The 16,278-nt window shown below is 33.6% G+C and overlaps 1 protein-coding gene across 1 annotated transcript; it reads left to right on the top strand.

The window, feature by feature from the left end:
- Window positions 1-5,863: 5,863 nt before the first annotated feature.
- LOC134686534 (type-2 ice-structuring protein-like) lies at window positions 5,864-16,069 on the top strand. Its single transcript, XM_063546200.1, has 6 exons — window positions 5,864-5,958; window positions 8,957-9,172; window positions 10,042-10,130; window positions 13,836-13,941; window positions 15,006-15,212; window positions 15,963-16,069. The coding sequence occupies exons 1-6, from the start codon at window positions 5,865-5,867 to the stop codon at window positions 15,965-15,967; spliced, it is 717 nt and encodes a 238-aa protein (XP_063402270.1). The 5' UTR covers window position 5,864; the 3' UTR covers window positions 15,968-16,069.
- Window positions 16,070-16,278: the final 209 nt, after the last annotated feature.

The raw sequence follows: 16,278 nt of genomic DNA, 5'->3' as shown, positions 1-16,278 counted from the left end.
TCTTAAATCCCAGTAAAATTATATAAACGATTATACCGAAAGTAAAATGTCTGCTTCATATATGTTTTCCTCAATATTAGTACAGAATGAGGAATTCAAACTAGAATCAAACAAACATGATGATTTTAACTGTTCAATTACCAAAAATAATTCCTATTTCACAGCACTATAATACTATTTGTTCAACTTATTGCGTTTAACATATCTCAAACAGCACGTTACGGTAATCGATTGCATATTCTAACAACAAAAAATACATGATAAGCAATTCTTACAAAAGTGTATGAAGAAGAAATCAACACTTAATGAATATATAGTCACCATCACGAATTGGTTGTCCGATACACTTATATGTGTCTCAACTCAAGGCTGACATGTTGTGCGATCTGTGGTACTGAGCAATCGTATAATCTGTAAGGTAAAAGATTATGTCTTGTTTTCGATTGTAACATTTGTCTGAGTGTGGATATGTATTAGGGATGATGCGTGCATAGCAGGAGAGATATTCTTACCATGTTGACGCGTACTGTTTCATTCTTTAGCCTTAGTGTGTATTTGTTATCTCGATTTGTTTTTGATCGATTTAAGGGAATTTACCATCGGTTTATAAGTGTTGCCTGAACAGAATCACATAAGTTTGTTAACTTGAGTGGAATACACAACATCTTAAGCATGTTCAGAATTAAATGATTCTATAGATTCTACCACCGCATCGAGTGTATTACGATATGTATCCACTCGAGATAGTAAACTTTTCTAGTTTTAAACGCGAGGCTTGTCGAGCTTCTTGAATATTTAAAATTAAACTGTCGGGAGTGGATAACTATCATTTTATACGAGATTTCGTGTTGGAATCTGTTTTTCTAATGAATTTCAAATAATAAGCAAGCAAATTTTTCCTTCTTTTCAAATGATCTGCAAATAGTTATCAAAGGTACTAGAATTATAACTCAATACACCAGACGCGCGTTTCGTTAAGACTCATCATTGACGCTCAGATCAAAATAGTTAAAAAGCCAAACAAGTACAAAGTTGAAGAGCATTGAGGACCCAAAATTCCAAAAAGTTGTGCCAAATACGGCTAATGTTATCTATTCCTGGGGTAAAAAAAAATCTTAGTTTTTGTAAAATTCAGAGTTTAGTAAACAGGATATTTTCAAAAATGACCATATAATTGATATTCATGTCAATACCGAAGTGCTGACTATTGGGCTGGTGATGCCCTCGGGGACGAAACGTCCACCAGCAGAGGCATCGACCCAGTGGTGTAAATAGTTAGGCAAAAAGATATGTTCTTTCTTCGTGACGTCATCAGACATGGTCGCCTTTTTTATGCCGTCACAATAGGATAGTCAGAGGAAAGCAAGAAAATTTGACTTCATTATAGGATTTTAACAAATGAAAGATCTGAGATTAAACGAACACACGTTGATTAATTTTCTTATACAATGGGTGCAGATAGGGATAAATTGACGACGAATTAGAGAAATGTTATATATAGTTTGACACTCAAATGATATCAAGATTTAATGGTGCAGAAGGATACAGTATATAGCTTTATTCAATAAAAAAAAAAACAAGTTCATTGAATGTACATTCCACGGATAAAATCGGAAAGGAAGTCCTTTCTTTTTTCTTTTAATTGGCGCAATCGTATAATTTGTTACATCCACATTCAGAATTGGTAATTGTTTCTAATTCAAAAATAAAAAAACAGCGGTCCAAAATTCGCAAACTAATATCAAAATCAATTTACACATAGGTATGAAATCATAAAGAATAATTCTTAAAAACCGATCCAACATTTATATAATTTGTAAATGTTCATTGATATACTAAAACATAAGTAATAAGTAATGAAAACAACAATCAAATAACCTAAAGATCGAGATTTAATATGAAATCAAACCGCAGTTATATCAAACGTATACAAAATAAAGTTAAAGAAGGGACCATATGTGTTAAGATAATCTTATCAGTAGAGACCTTTGGGTCTAATAAATGCTGAAATGCATAAAAAAATAAATTCTTCAAAAAATAAAACTCCAAGGAAAATCCAAATCCAAACGTTTATATCAAATGGCAATATCAAAAGCCAATTCACATATAATGATTGGGAAACAACTGTCATATTCTTGACTTAGTTATAGGTATTTTCTAATATAAAAAAATGGTAGATTTAACCTGGTTTGATATCATTCTAAACCTCTCACTCGTATGAAAGTCGCATAAAACTCCATCATATTAAAACATAATGTGCGAACAAAACAAACAGACATATCTGATATACAGTAGTCGTCGTTTGTTTATTTAATTTATACGTGTTTCTCGTTTCTCGTTCTTGTATATAGATTAGACCGTTGGTTTTCCCGTTTGAATGGTTTTACACTAGTATGCTTGGGGTCCTTTATAGCTTGTTGTTCGGTGCGAGCCAAGGCTCCGTGTTGAAGGCCGTACATTGACCTATAATGGTTTACTTTTTTTTAAATTGTTATTCGGATGGAGAGTTGTCTCATTGGCACTCACACCACATCTTCCAATATCTATATGTGTTATGGTCTTCTCATATATGTTATGATGGTACGATACTAAACCCCTAATGGGAGGGATTGTGCCTGATATTCATATGATGAAGATATATACTTTCAATCTGTTGAATTGAGGTCTGGAGCTGGCATGTCAGTTAACTGCTAGTAGTCATTATGTTGTTATTTATGTATTATTGTCATTTTGTTTGTTACATCTTCTGACGTCGGACTAGGACTACCCTTGAACTGAATTTTAATGCGCGTAGAGGTATAGGGGAAGTTGGAGACATGTTTAACCCGCCGCATTGTTGTGCCTATCCCAAGTCAGGAGCCCCTGGCCTTTGTTAGTCTGGTATCTTATTTATTTTAGTTTCTTGTGTTTAATTTGGAGTTTAGTTTGACGTCCATTATCACTGAATTAGTATATTTTTTATTATGGGCCAACTGAAGGACGTCTCCGCTTGTGTGAATTTCTCGCTGCATTGAAGACCTTTTGGTGACCTTCTACTGTTGTCTATTCTATGGTCGGGTTGTTGTTTCTTTGACACATCCCCCATTTTCATTCTCAATTTTATAATTGTTGACGTTGTCAGTGTATTATTGATCTATGAGTTTGACTGTCCTTCTGGTATTATTCGCCCCTCTTTGGTTGAAAATGTTAAAAAGTAGGGGTATGCTACTTAATAAAAATAGATAACATATAACATATAAATGAATTTCTTGTGATATATGATAGGCAGTCATTTTCTCAACAGGTGCACATAAATAGTCGATATCTCTTAATTATGTTGACATATTTCGGAAGATAACATTTAGGTTAATGACAAGAGTTAAAATAAAACACTGTCTAGTCAATACGGGGAACATGTGGAACACACGCAGACAAAACAAGTATGTAGTCAAACTCAGTTAGGAGTAGCTTATGTTGTTGTTTTTTTTTTATTTATTTAAAACAACGGGTTTTTTTATATATTCGAAAAATAGAAAGGAGAAAAAGAAATATATACCATAATTTGCATCCGGTTAAAACTTTAATCAACTGATCTTTTGGTTGATTTTGAGAAATAAAGAATATTGGGTATTACCCCATGCGACAAAATCACTAGATGCAAATCAACAAATCAACAGCAACAAAAAAGTAATATAATTTGTTGAAATAGGGGCATATTCTACACCAAGTCAGAAAAATGACAGACTTTTCCCATTCGTTCCGATGTTTGATAGTCCGACGTTCGAATTTTCCGGTGTTTTTTTCCGTTAATTATGGATTTTAATTTAGTTTCCAGTTCGAAGTTTTAGTGATACGTTTTTTTTCAAAATGTTAATTATTTTTGGTAATTGTTCATCAGGACTTAAGCTACGTGGTGTACATCACTTTAGAATCAGTTAAATTGTAGCATCCCAAAAACAACTAAACATTAAGTAAATAGATGTGTGCTCTGAAAGGGAATGTATTGTCTTCACTTGAATAAACGCGCATCATGTTACTTAATGCGATTAAAATCCGTTTTAGACATAAAGAAGAAAAGGGATAGGTTCGTGAATACGATCAAATTGATTTTGGACATATGGTGAGAATGGACAGTTGTAAAGAATAACATTTTCAATTTTTAAAATCTTGAAATCATAAGCCTTTATAAGTGGCAAAATAAATCAATGGTATGCAATGTACCCTAAGTGTCATATATAAACATTTAATTCCAGTGGACCATTAAAACAGAACACTCATATGCATTGCTAATTCAAACTTTATGCTCTATTTTTAAACAAACATAAAATAATCATACTCACGATGAAACTATGATTACACAATTAACCACCTGCAAATCAATGTACAGCCGAAAGGCAAGGTATTCCTATTACATACAAAGAATCAAACCTAGTTATTGGATATTATATGCTGCACATACATCAAGAGTCTATATATTATTCTTTACCATAACATTGTGACCCAAAGCAAAATCAAGAAACTCAAACGCCTTAATGTGGTACCTAACACTACAGGGAGATAACTTTGTAATACCAGCTAAACGTTTTAACCACATTGTATTGTTAAGCTTCTAAGTGATCAAAATTAGTGTTTGTCAAACTGCTTTATATCCAACCATTTTTTTTCGAGAAAGTTATAGGTTGAAGTTTTTTGAAATTTTTATATATAATTTTTTGAAATGGTCAAAGAAAATATTTTTCAAAATTTTATGAAAATTAAACGAGCCAAATCAAAGTAAGTCAAGGTGTTGGGTACCACCTTAATATACTAAGTGCAAAACGGCACGTGTTGATTTCTTTTTCTATTACTAGGTAACATCGTAAAATGATTTTACTTTCCTATCATATATATATATGTTAAACCAGGAATGACAGATGTATTACCTCGAGCTAGATTTATATTTTATTAGATTAAAAATGTATATTTATAATCACACGAAGGATATCAATACAACCAACTGCATGGTGGTAAGACAACACTACGGTAAAGTCACATTTCATTTTTTATACACAAATTTAGTTGTTTGAAAACCAAGAAAATTTAACAAACGATTTATGTCATCATGTTCAAAAATTATCTTTTTTACCAAGCAAACGATTGGTGAATCGTTTAAAACATAGTATTGGAAATTGTTGTTTTATTGAGCTGAGCAGGATACTTTATTGTGAAATACAGCAGTATTCTGGTGCTCATAGATCATAAATACATTTAGAGAAAAACAAATTCTGGTTACATTATAAAATCGAGGGATCCACACTAACTATAAAAGGGAAAACAAACAAACAAAGGGAACACTCTGAAGTGAACAAATAAAACCTCTAACTTACATAGACACGAACTGTTTGATAACAAATGCCATATTTCTGACTTGGTACAAAACATTTTAAAAATAAATTGTGGGTGTTATTGCTTGCCAAACCTCCCGCGTTATGACAGTGTTAAATGAAAATCGCTGTAATGACAACACTATGCGACAGAAATGGAACACAAACACACGCAACTCAGAGAAACACACAAACAAATGATATCATAGTCGACACCATATTCAAACTACATAACCACAATGAACATATGTTGTATGGATTATACAGGAACAAATATCTGTGTATGATTGAAACTAAACTAACTGATAGAACTGTAAAATAAAATACGAGCAAATGGCTTTTAGTTCAAGCTACGGTCATTTGATCAAAAGATATATAAAAGGGGAGAACAATCAAAATCTGCAAAGAGAAGTAAGTACATGTAAATGGTTTACAATTTGTATCTTGTTTTTAACGACGTCGTTTGCCTTTTTTGCCTTTTTATTTGTTTAAATGTCTTTTGTTTTTGTTTTCCAGGGTAAAATGAAAATATGTCAACTAATGATTATTCTGTGTGTTTGTGAAGCTCTAGTGGTACCATCAACACGTGAAATACCATCATCTAACTTCTCCTTAGGTAAAATTATGCGTGTTAGAAAATAAACCTTAATAGACAATGTATTCGTCTTAACCTAACACATTAATTTTATAGGTATTTCCGTTTCCTTACTAATTAAGTGGGCAATCACGAACATCTTACACGACGGGTGCCACATGTGGAGCAGGATCTGCTTACCCTTCCGGAGCCCCTGAGATCACCTCTAGTTTTTGGTGGGGTTCGTGTTGTTTATTCTTTAGTTTTCTATGTTGTGTCATGTGTACTATTGTTTTTCTGTTTGTATTTTTCATTTTTAGCCATGGCGTTGTCAGTTTGTTTTAGATTTATGAGTTTGACTGTCCCTTTGGTATCTTTCGTCCCTCTTTTCTTTTATAACGATAAATTATCCGGTGATATTTAGACGGGTTTTCATGACATTCAGAAAAAGGACAAAGTCAACAAAAAAATCGATTCGACAAAAAAAGGAAGTTTTGTTTCTATCTTATTTATTGTTACCTCGAAGATATAAAAGTAAATGGAAATAAACTTATCCATTTTCTGTACGCCAGACGCACTTTAACAGGATGAACGAAATGTTATTCTATTTGACTGTACGTTCATAGTATAGTGTACGTATTTCTTTTCCATGTACGTTTAATTTAAAAGTCAAATGTGTGTTGTTCCACTTGACTGTACGTTTATAGTTTAATATATGTTATTCCATTTGACTGTATGTTTATGGTTAAATATATGTTATTCCACTTGACTGTACGTTTATTGTTAAATATGTGTTATTACATTTGACTGCATGTTTATGGTTAAATATATGTTATTCCATTTGACTGTATGTTTATGGTTAAATATATGTTATTTCATTTTACCTTTACAGTTTAATATATGTTATTCCACTTGACTGTACGTTTATGGTTTAATATATGTTATTCCATTTGACTGTACGTTTATGGTTTAATATATGGTATTCCATTTGACTGTATGTTTAAGAAATAATTCATTGGAGCTTGAATATATCTTGATTTCACCACGGGTTGGCCCTTTGAGATTAATATTTTACCCTGAGCGATAGCGAGGGGTAAAATATCGGCATAAAGGGACAACCCGTGGTAAAATCTACATATATTCAAGCCCCCATGAATTATTTCGATTCTAAAAGGACAAATACGGCAATTCTTTTGGATCGAAGCGCTCTATAGGTGGAGGCAAATACTTGCCGTTCCCATAAATTAACGCACTTGTAAATTTGCGTAAAAGAACGGAGCAAACAGAATTAGTGACATGTTCAAACTATTTACAATAACGTATTCAGAAAGATTAAGATGAATTTTAATGATAATTTACTTATAAGTCTTCTATGTATAAAAAAAAAAATGGGCTTACACCACATTTTAGCATCGTTTGTTTACGTTTCCTTGTTGTGATGATTTTCGGTATCAGATGCGTGCATTTTCCCGTAAAATGCTTAAATTATTACGTGGAAGTACGATCGGAACAGCCAATGCAATATATTCATATTTTACCACGGGTGTGTACTCAAAGCATTTGTAGGACGTCATGTTAGAATTATGGTTAAAAATATGTTATTTCATTTTACCTTTACAGTTTAATATATGTTATTTCACTTTATCATATGTTTAGTAGTAAATACAGTAGTTTTGCATATGTGATAAATAGTCTGCTGTTTAATCCATATCGCGCAACTTTGATGAGCACCCTTTATCTCGTACCCTTTATCACACCCCCTACCCTTTATCGCATACCCTTTTTAGCACCCCTACCCTTAATCACACCCCTACTTTTTTTCTTTTTTTTTTTTTTTTTTTTTTACATAGTCAGTTTTATTTTTTTTGCCTCAGAAAAATTTTCCTCAATAGGTCAATTTCTTGAATGACGTCATTGTTTGGTATGTGACGTCACGAACGTCAAGTTTTCTTTTGTATGTGACGTCGCGAACGTCATTTTTTCATATTTTTGGCACACTAAAAGTATCAAAAGTACAAAACACACAAATAAATACAATAATAAACAAAATATTTTTTTTTTAAACAACAGCACGCAAATACACCTATCCACTTTCTACTGATAAGCCCGCCCCCCCCCTTAGCAACACATGGCAACCTAGCACCTTAGGTAAGGTGCTTCGGGTAAGTAATTGAGCAGTTCTTTAGAGGCCTTTGAAACAAGACAAAAGTAGAACTAAAGATCACTAAAGGTAACCCAGTGCTATGGATCAGAAAACAGTTCATATAATATAATAATCTTCTGTTGAAAATATATGATAAAGCGTATAATACATGGCAAAATCCGTATCACATGCCGTATCACCCTCGACCAATATCATCCCTCGGGCCTCGTGGGCTGATACCATGGACCATATGGAAAATGACATGTTATAATCTATTTATCACATATTTTCAAGCAGGAGAAAACCAATAGCTTACACCAAATTATGTTTATAAAAAATCAAAAAGATTTTTAACGAAAACAAAAAATAAATGTATCACTGTGCTGTTGAGTTAAAAAAAAGTTCTTATCACAGTAGGTTAACAACGTTTTGTGAAAAGTTTCTGAAATAAATTAACAATAAATATATTAATTCTAAGAATTGCAAATATTAAACGACTTTTAAGTGTTACATTACAAATTCTTCTACAGCACATTTGTAACTTTCTAAATTTCTTTTCATTATGTTCAACTTGTTTAAAAGTAGCCTTAGATTGACAGGTTACCGGAAGTTAAACTCGGGGGCTTGATATGGATTTCGAGGGCTGATATCGATATCGGCCCGAGGGTTGATAACCATCCTTGACTTCCGGCTATTATTATCCATGCAAAAACGTACATATCAGTACAAAGTATGTGATAATATATGTTATTCCATTTGACTGTACGTTTATAGCTTGATATGTATGTTATTCCACTTGACTGTAGCTTGATATTAGAGTATATGTTTCTTCATTTGACTGTTTGTTAACAGTTAAATGAATGGTATTCCACTATATTGTACTTTTATGTTCTTCAGAAAATGTTGATGAATTATCTTTTCTACTGACGGCGGTCATTGCCTCTAATATCATTACAAACATAAAGTCATCAAATGAGACTGCTTCACAGACATTAGCGACAATGACGGCGATGATGACGGCGATGATGATGATGTCCCCGGCAATCGCGCCAATGATGGTTCCTATGATTGCGACGACCAGTGTGCTATTGATCAATAGTGTCATGGACCAAAGTAAGCATGCTTCAAAACACGTCCTTTATGTTCATCAGCACAACCTTAAATACATTAATGCTATACTTTTCGTTAACATATTAAATGCTTTGAACGAACTAGAACCCGTGTTATTGATATGTAATGTTAAAAGTTAAAAATGTTTCAGTTACCTTTACCTTTACCATATTTATTGGTAAATTTGGGTTTTTTTACTCATATTAAGACATACTTTGTACCCTTTTCATTGTTTCTTAGAATTGTACTTGTTAATATTTCATCGACTATAAAAATACAATCAATGCAATCAAATATATCTGATGGTTAAATTTAGACACGGAAGGATCTGGTGTATCAATTTCTGAAAAATAGTCATTACACACAAATTAAAAAAAAAACAAAGCAAAACTTAGCATTATTAAAGAAGAGGGACGAAAGATACCAAAGGGACAGTCAAACTCATAAATCTAAAACAAACTGACAACGCCATGGCTAAAAATGAAAAATACAAACAGAAAAACAATAGCACACATGACACAACATAGAAAACTAAAGAATAAACAACACGAACCCAACCAAAAACTAGGGTTATTAACGTGTCATCCTGCAGTTGTTTGTAGTTAATTTACCATTTCCATATTTTGGCATACATCAAAAACACCATTTTAATAAAGATTAAGAGTTCATTCACTCAAAAGGTTACACAGAGTTCATGTCGACATTCCGTCTTCTAACAGAAATATCACGACAGTTGAGATGTTAGCATTAACTGCTCCGAGCTAACCTGGTCTAGATTTAAGTCAAAAGACAATCAAGTTGTACTATCTTATTAATTTATGTTTATCAATCAAACGTTTCCATAACCATTTTTTTTCATTAATTTTTTTAAGACGTTTGTCCATCTGATTGGGTTGTACTCGAAGATTCGTGTTATTTCTTCAGTGAGCTCACCAACATCCTAACCTGGAATGATGCACAGGTGAGATCTATAACATACAAAATATTCATAAAACAAACTTGCTTTCAAACGACACTCTATGTCAATTTCTAGCCGATGTTCTATCACTAACTAATTCAACACTTGGTGACTACTAGTATGTTAAACGCATCAATCCAATCGAACTAGAGAAAATGATACTACAGATACAGTCTGTCTCATAACTTGACTTAAAGAAATTGACAATGAGGGTCGGATGAAACAAAACTTTACGACAAAAGATACGATTTCAGCTTCCCAAGTGTGAACGTTCCATTTATACGTAGCAACATTCCAGTATCGCCTACATACGGAGTATTTATTTCACAATTGATCAGATATTCCCGGACTTGTATAAACTATCAGAATTTCCTTGATAGATGATTGTTGGTCACAAGGGATCTATTAAACCAAAGTTCCAAATGGTGAAGTTGAAATCATCCATTCGTTGATTTTACGGAGGCCATCATGAGTTGGTTGATCATTATTGGATTTCTATTTCACAAATGATAGCGGATATATTACTCATGTCGTAATTACAATCCCGTTCCCTTTACACGAATGTTACCTATCAAATTATACTTCTTACCGGGTTTGCGGTAAAGAAATCGCGAAATCAAGCATCTTGATGATGTCAGTTTCAGAGGATTTCGAATCAGAGTGATTTTTTATAAAGTAGGATCTATCCCTTCCTAAGACAAGATGCTTGTGTCTACGTTGGCCATTCTTTTTTATGAAACAAAGCAATACCAACTCTTTCAATTTGTCTTTACCTTGGAATGGGGAAAACTTGTGTAAAGAATCTTCGATTGTGTGTACTCTAGAATAACTTTGGATTTTTTAAGTATCCTTTTCTGATTCACGCCACCTCTAGAATAGGTTCACAATAACTTCGGAGCCCGGCTTTGATTGCTGATACAATCGATGTTAATAATGTTGAAAGAGGTTTCGTGGAGGAAAGTGGATTCTGTATTAAAAATTAAGGAACTTTTAACATTTCAATGACTTTTTGTCATCGTTTACCATTTCTAAAGCCTCGGTCACACCTTACCAGATAGAACGAACGGACGCCTAACGGATGAAAATAAAAGTTGTCCGTACGCAAATTTTGTATCCGTTTGTTCTTCAAAATGCCGCTAAAGAGCCGTGTCTGTCGTGAATAAGAGCTGCTTGATTGCAAGGATGTGGCCTGACTCCAAGATCGATTATTAATAATTAAAATTCATGAACCCTAAGAAATCTGACATACCAAAAAATAATGGGTTTTCTGATGCAAAATTTTTAATTGGCATTTATCCGTTTCAGATCATTTCATCATCCATTTTATCCGTTATACGTCCTGTAGAAGTCCGGTTCACATTCGTTCAACATCCGTTTTATCCGTTGCACTTCCGGTAGACGTCCGTTGGTGAATTTATTTGCCAGACCTCCAACGGCTGTATAACGGACACGTAACGGATACAAAACGGAAACAAAAAGGACGAGTACCGTACAAAACGGACGCCTACCGGACGTTCAATGGATATTACATCCCTTGGACGTCCGTTTAAAGTTTTGAACATGCTCAGAACGGACAGACCATGTAATTTTTGTCAAGGTTTGGTTTTGGTGGGAGTGGCTTGGCTGTAAAAGCAGAAACAAACCTACCTTTACAAATTTGTTGTTAGAAACGATATTTGATATTTAAAAGAAATGAAATTGGTATTGGGTGACCCCGTTATGATATGCCACCAGTAGCACACGAACTGGTTTCTGATTTTCTAACAAAATAAGGCAGAGGTATTGTCTTTTAGTTTAAAACTACAGACTACTCATTTATAGTACGGCTTCATTTTATATTCGGACCTCCGGCTTTGGCTTATTCGTATCTCATATATTGGTCCCGAAACATCTATAAGATAGCCTCCCGGTGTTACAAGTTCATATCTTGTGTCTTATGTAAAATACAAGACATAATATATTTGTTTGTTAAATATTTAGCCAATCTACAATTAATTCCATCGTTATGCCTAATATATCATTCATGTACTGTGTTACAATAAAATTGAGAATGAAAATGGAGAATGTGTCAAAGCAACAATAACCCGGCCATAGAACAGACAACAGCAGAAATTCCCGCACCCGGAGGCGTCCTTCAGCTGGCTCCTAAACATATAAATATATATGTACTTGGCACTCACACCACATCTTCCTATATCTATAGATCAGTGATAATAAACTCCATACTTAACTCCAAATTATACACAAGAAACTAAAATTAAAAATAATACAAAACTAACAAAAGGCCAGAGGCTCCTGACTTGGAAGAAGCGCAAATATTTGGCGGGGTTAAACATTTTTATGAGATCTCAACCCTCCCCTATATCCTTATGCAATGTAGAAAAGTAAACGCATAACAATACGCACATTAAAATTCAGTTTAAGTGAAGTCCGAGTCTGATGTCAGAAGATGTAACAAGAGAAAATAAACAAAATGACAATAACACATTAATAACAAAAGACTTCTAGCAGTTGACTGACATGCCATCTCCAGACTTCAATTAAACTGATTGACAGATTATGTCTTCGTCATATGAATATCAGGCACAATCCCTCCCGTTAGGGGTTTAGTATCATACAGTCATAACATATATTATAATAACCCTTACAATGCCAACAACTAGTTTTTAAATAATAGTTATCAAAGGTACCAGAATTATAATTTGTACGCCAGACGCGCGTTTCGTCTACATGAAACTCATCAGTGACGCTCATATCAAAATACTTATAAAGCCAAACAAGTGCAAAGTTGAAGAGCATTGAGGATCCAAAATTCCAAAAGGTTGTGCCAAATACGGCTAATGTCATCTGCCTGGTAATAAGAAAATCCTTAGTTTTTCAAAAAAAGGAAAGTTTTGTAAACGAAGTGTTGACTACTGGGCTGGTGATACCGCCGGGGACGAAACGTCCACCAGCAGTGGCATCGATTAACGTGTTTAGTTCCGATGCAAAGACCCTATAAGTGAATCAATATTAAAGGCGATACGCCATCGTTTAGATTCTACTGACGAGTAAAAATAAACTCAAAATTGTCCTCTTCATATATATTGCTACCGGGGGCAAAAAAGATGTTAAAAATTGGTAATAGTGCCCGGATTCCAAATGACATGACGTCATTGCGTCCTAAACGACAATGGCGGACAATGGGGGCACTCGTTTCATCGCAGTGGAGAGAGATTCTTGATTACCTTACGTACCAAAGATCAGACAGTGCCAGAACATCAGCATTAAGTAGAACTTAGATATGTGATAAATATATTACATTGTATAACCTGTCTTTTCCATATTGGCTCGGTATCAGCCCTCGACCCATAGCGTCACTCGGATAAAACATCGGGCCTATATCGGAGTCTCAGAATGATACCAGCGCCAATATGGAAAAGGGCATGTTATAATCTATACTTATTTATCAAGAAACCAAATAACATTAATTGGTACAGAGATACACCCCGTAAAGTTTACATAATGTAATGTATCCAGGTGATGAAAGAACAAAATTTGCTTCCGCAAATTTGCAGATTGAACATTAGTGTGCTGATATTTAAATAGTTATGAATATAAAATGTGTTTTCTGTCATGCATTACCTTCACTGGTGTTCCAATATCTGTCGTAGAGTAATATATGTGTGTGGTTTGTTGTTTGTTTTTTATACTTGTCTTCATATTTAGGCTTACTGCAACGAACGTGGTGCAAAATTAGCAGAACCAGAAACGATGCAAGAAGTGAATCTATTGAAAGCGGAGGTCAACAGCAGATACGGCGTCGTTGATAATGGTGTGTAGTCCAGTTTTGTAATATTTAATTTAATTTTGGATGTAACACGTCTTCTTATTTTGGCTTCCATACTACGCGCGTTATTCAGTGCACACCACATTATTATGATATTTCTTCAGAGACAGAAAAAATAATACAATAAAGTTTAAATTGTGTTCTGTTTAAGGAGAGATAACCCAATTCGAGCCATGTCATGTCGCCCATATAAATATAATTTCAGTCGGTTGATTTTATGAATTAGAATGAAATTATTTTCTTCTGAATTGTCTGCCCATATAGGTGGCGTTTAGGTTAAGTGGTTTGTGTGATTTGGCGGTTAAATCATTCGGCACGACAGGGTCTACTCGATAGGTCACGTTAATTTTTACATCCATGCTATTTGATATTAGTTTGTATCATGCATTAAGAGATCGATTGTTTACAAATGTTTGTATGTATTGAAATACTAATACATATATATATATATATATAATCTAGCGGGAAGGCTAGAGTGCAGGCGATTTGGTGTCACGATATTTCAGTAGCATAGGTTCGTATCCCGGCGAGGGAAGAACAAGAATTTGCGGAAGCAAATTTACAGATCTAATTTGGTTGATGTTTAGACGAGTTGTATATATATCTATATAAATGATGACTTTTCGTACTGATTCGAAATTTGTATACAATAAATATCATTTAATGGTTGTTATTAAACCAGCCCTCGGCTCTGTCGTGTGGTATTGCACTTTACTATTTGTTGTTATTTATTAGTATGATTATTATCAGTGGTTGTGGTATATGGGTGTTAACGGAAGAAGAAGATGCATTATATTATAATGCTTGTTATGTATTTAATCACATTTTATAGATTATTCCGGGTCTGTTTTGAAAGTCTCATCGTAACGGAATTGCTTATGATATATAATATGCCCTTCTGGGGCCCTAATTTGGTAAATAAAAATATTCTATTCTATTCTATTCTATGCTCTCCTTTGAAATACTTGCCGATTTTTGCCTATAGGAGTTTGGCTTTGAGGTTTTAATATGATTTCTTTTGAAATTCTTATCGAATTATTTACCTATAGGGGTATGGTTGGGAGGTGATGATATGAACACTGATGGAGTTTGGGAGTGGAGTTCTACAAATACCCCGATATCAACCACTGATTCTGATTGGGACACAGCTAATGGTAATCCGGGCAGTGAACAGTGTATGTTGATGTATTTGGCTTTTGGTTCTCTTTGGCGGGATACTGCATGCAATGAAGAACATGCATTTATTTGCGAAAGAGGTGAACGGTTGCACTTTATTTTGTATTAGTTTAACAACACAGAAACTAAATTGTTTTTTTTTAACAATTGTTCTGATGTTGTTTGTGAATATATAATTATAATCAAAGACGGATGATGTTGATTTACATCACGGAAAATCCTAAAAGATATTTATTAAAACTAAGACCATAATTGATATTGTTGGTCACAAGTAGTTAATTTTTAGTTTAATCTAGATTTGTTTTAAAGTCTTGGTACAATTATCCATTGCTTAACTATATTTACATATACTGTTATTATCATGGTAAGAAAACAAACAATTATCAGACATTACTGAACATAATTATGACAGAGGACGTTTGGGATGTCTATAACCACTGCAGACTTGTTAACTACTTAGTTAGTGGTACTATCTCGAACGGAACGCTTACCAGGAGTGCCATTGACCCGGTGGTTGTAAAATCTCATGACAAATACCAGGATATAATATTTGGTACGTCGAAATATCTTCAACATTAATCGTTCAAAAAACGTCACATAATGTCAAGTAAGCTGTAGTATGATATTCGTCGTACACGGGTACATATGTTAAAGTAGTATGTATCTTAAATGTAATACATTTTCAAGATAACCGACGTTATATATTTATTTGAATGAATCACATTCAACATATTTTTATTTCGTATATATTCAAAAAAATGATTTTCTTATTCCAGACTGAAGATAAACAACGTAGCACTCAGTAATACATGTATTATTTTCTATTTCAGTTTAATCTGTAACAGTTGAATGGAAGGATTTACTTTTAAACGATATGACATACTCCCACTTACCAAAACGACTTTGATAACGAGAATACAAGTTGTCTAAAATATGGCTTTCTAGTCTTTAAAATTCAAAGATGTTTAACTTTTTATTGATTTAGCCGAATCAATGACATCGTTCACCGAAAAAATATTGTCACACTTTATGCAATGTGTTGTTTTTGTGATAAGCGACTGCCCTTTTCCAGTGCGTATTTACAAATAAATTTGCGTATAAAAAATCAACAAAAAAGTCATTGTCTCACTGAATTGGATAAAACAG

This window comes from Mytilus trossulus, chromosome 10, assembly GCF_036588685.1.
Source record: "Mytilus trossulus isolate FHL-02 chromosome 10, PNRI_Mtr1.1.1.hap1, whole genome shotgun sequence".
In the NCBI taxonomy this organism is placed as follows: Eukaryota; Metazoa; Mollusca; class Bivalvia; order Mytilida; family Mytilidae; genus Mytilus; species Mytilus trossulus.
Note: the sequence above shows the minus strand (reverse complement) of the source record. Positions and strands in the feature narration are given on the sequence as shown.

What these genes read in the sequence shown, in the direction of transcription:
- LOC134686534 (XM_063546200.1), top strand. Translation starts at nt 5,865, where the DNA reads ATGAAAATATGTCAACTAATGATTATTCTGTGTGTTTGTGAAGCTCTA. An exon ending in CAATAGTGTCATGGACCAAA is followed by an intron (nt 9,173 to 10,041) that starts GTAAGCATGCTT and finishes AATTTTTTTAAG; the next exon opens with ACGTTTGTCCATCTGATTGG. An exon ending in TAACCTGGAATGATGCACAG is followed by an intron (nt 10,131 to 13,835) that starts GTGAGATCTATA and finishes CTTCATATTTAG; the next exon opens with GCTTACTGCAACGAACGTGG.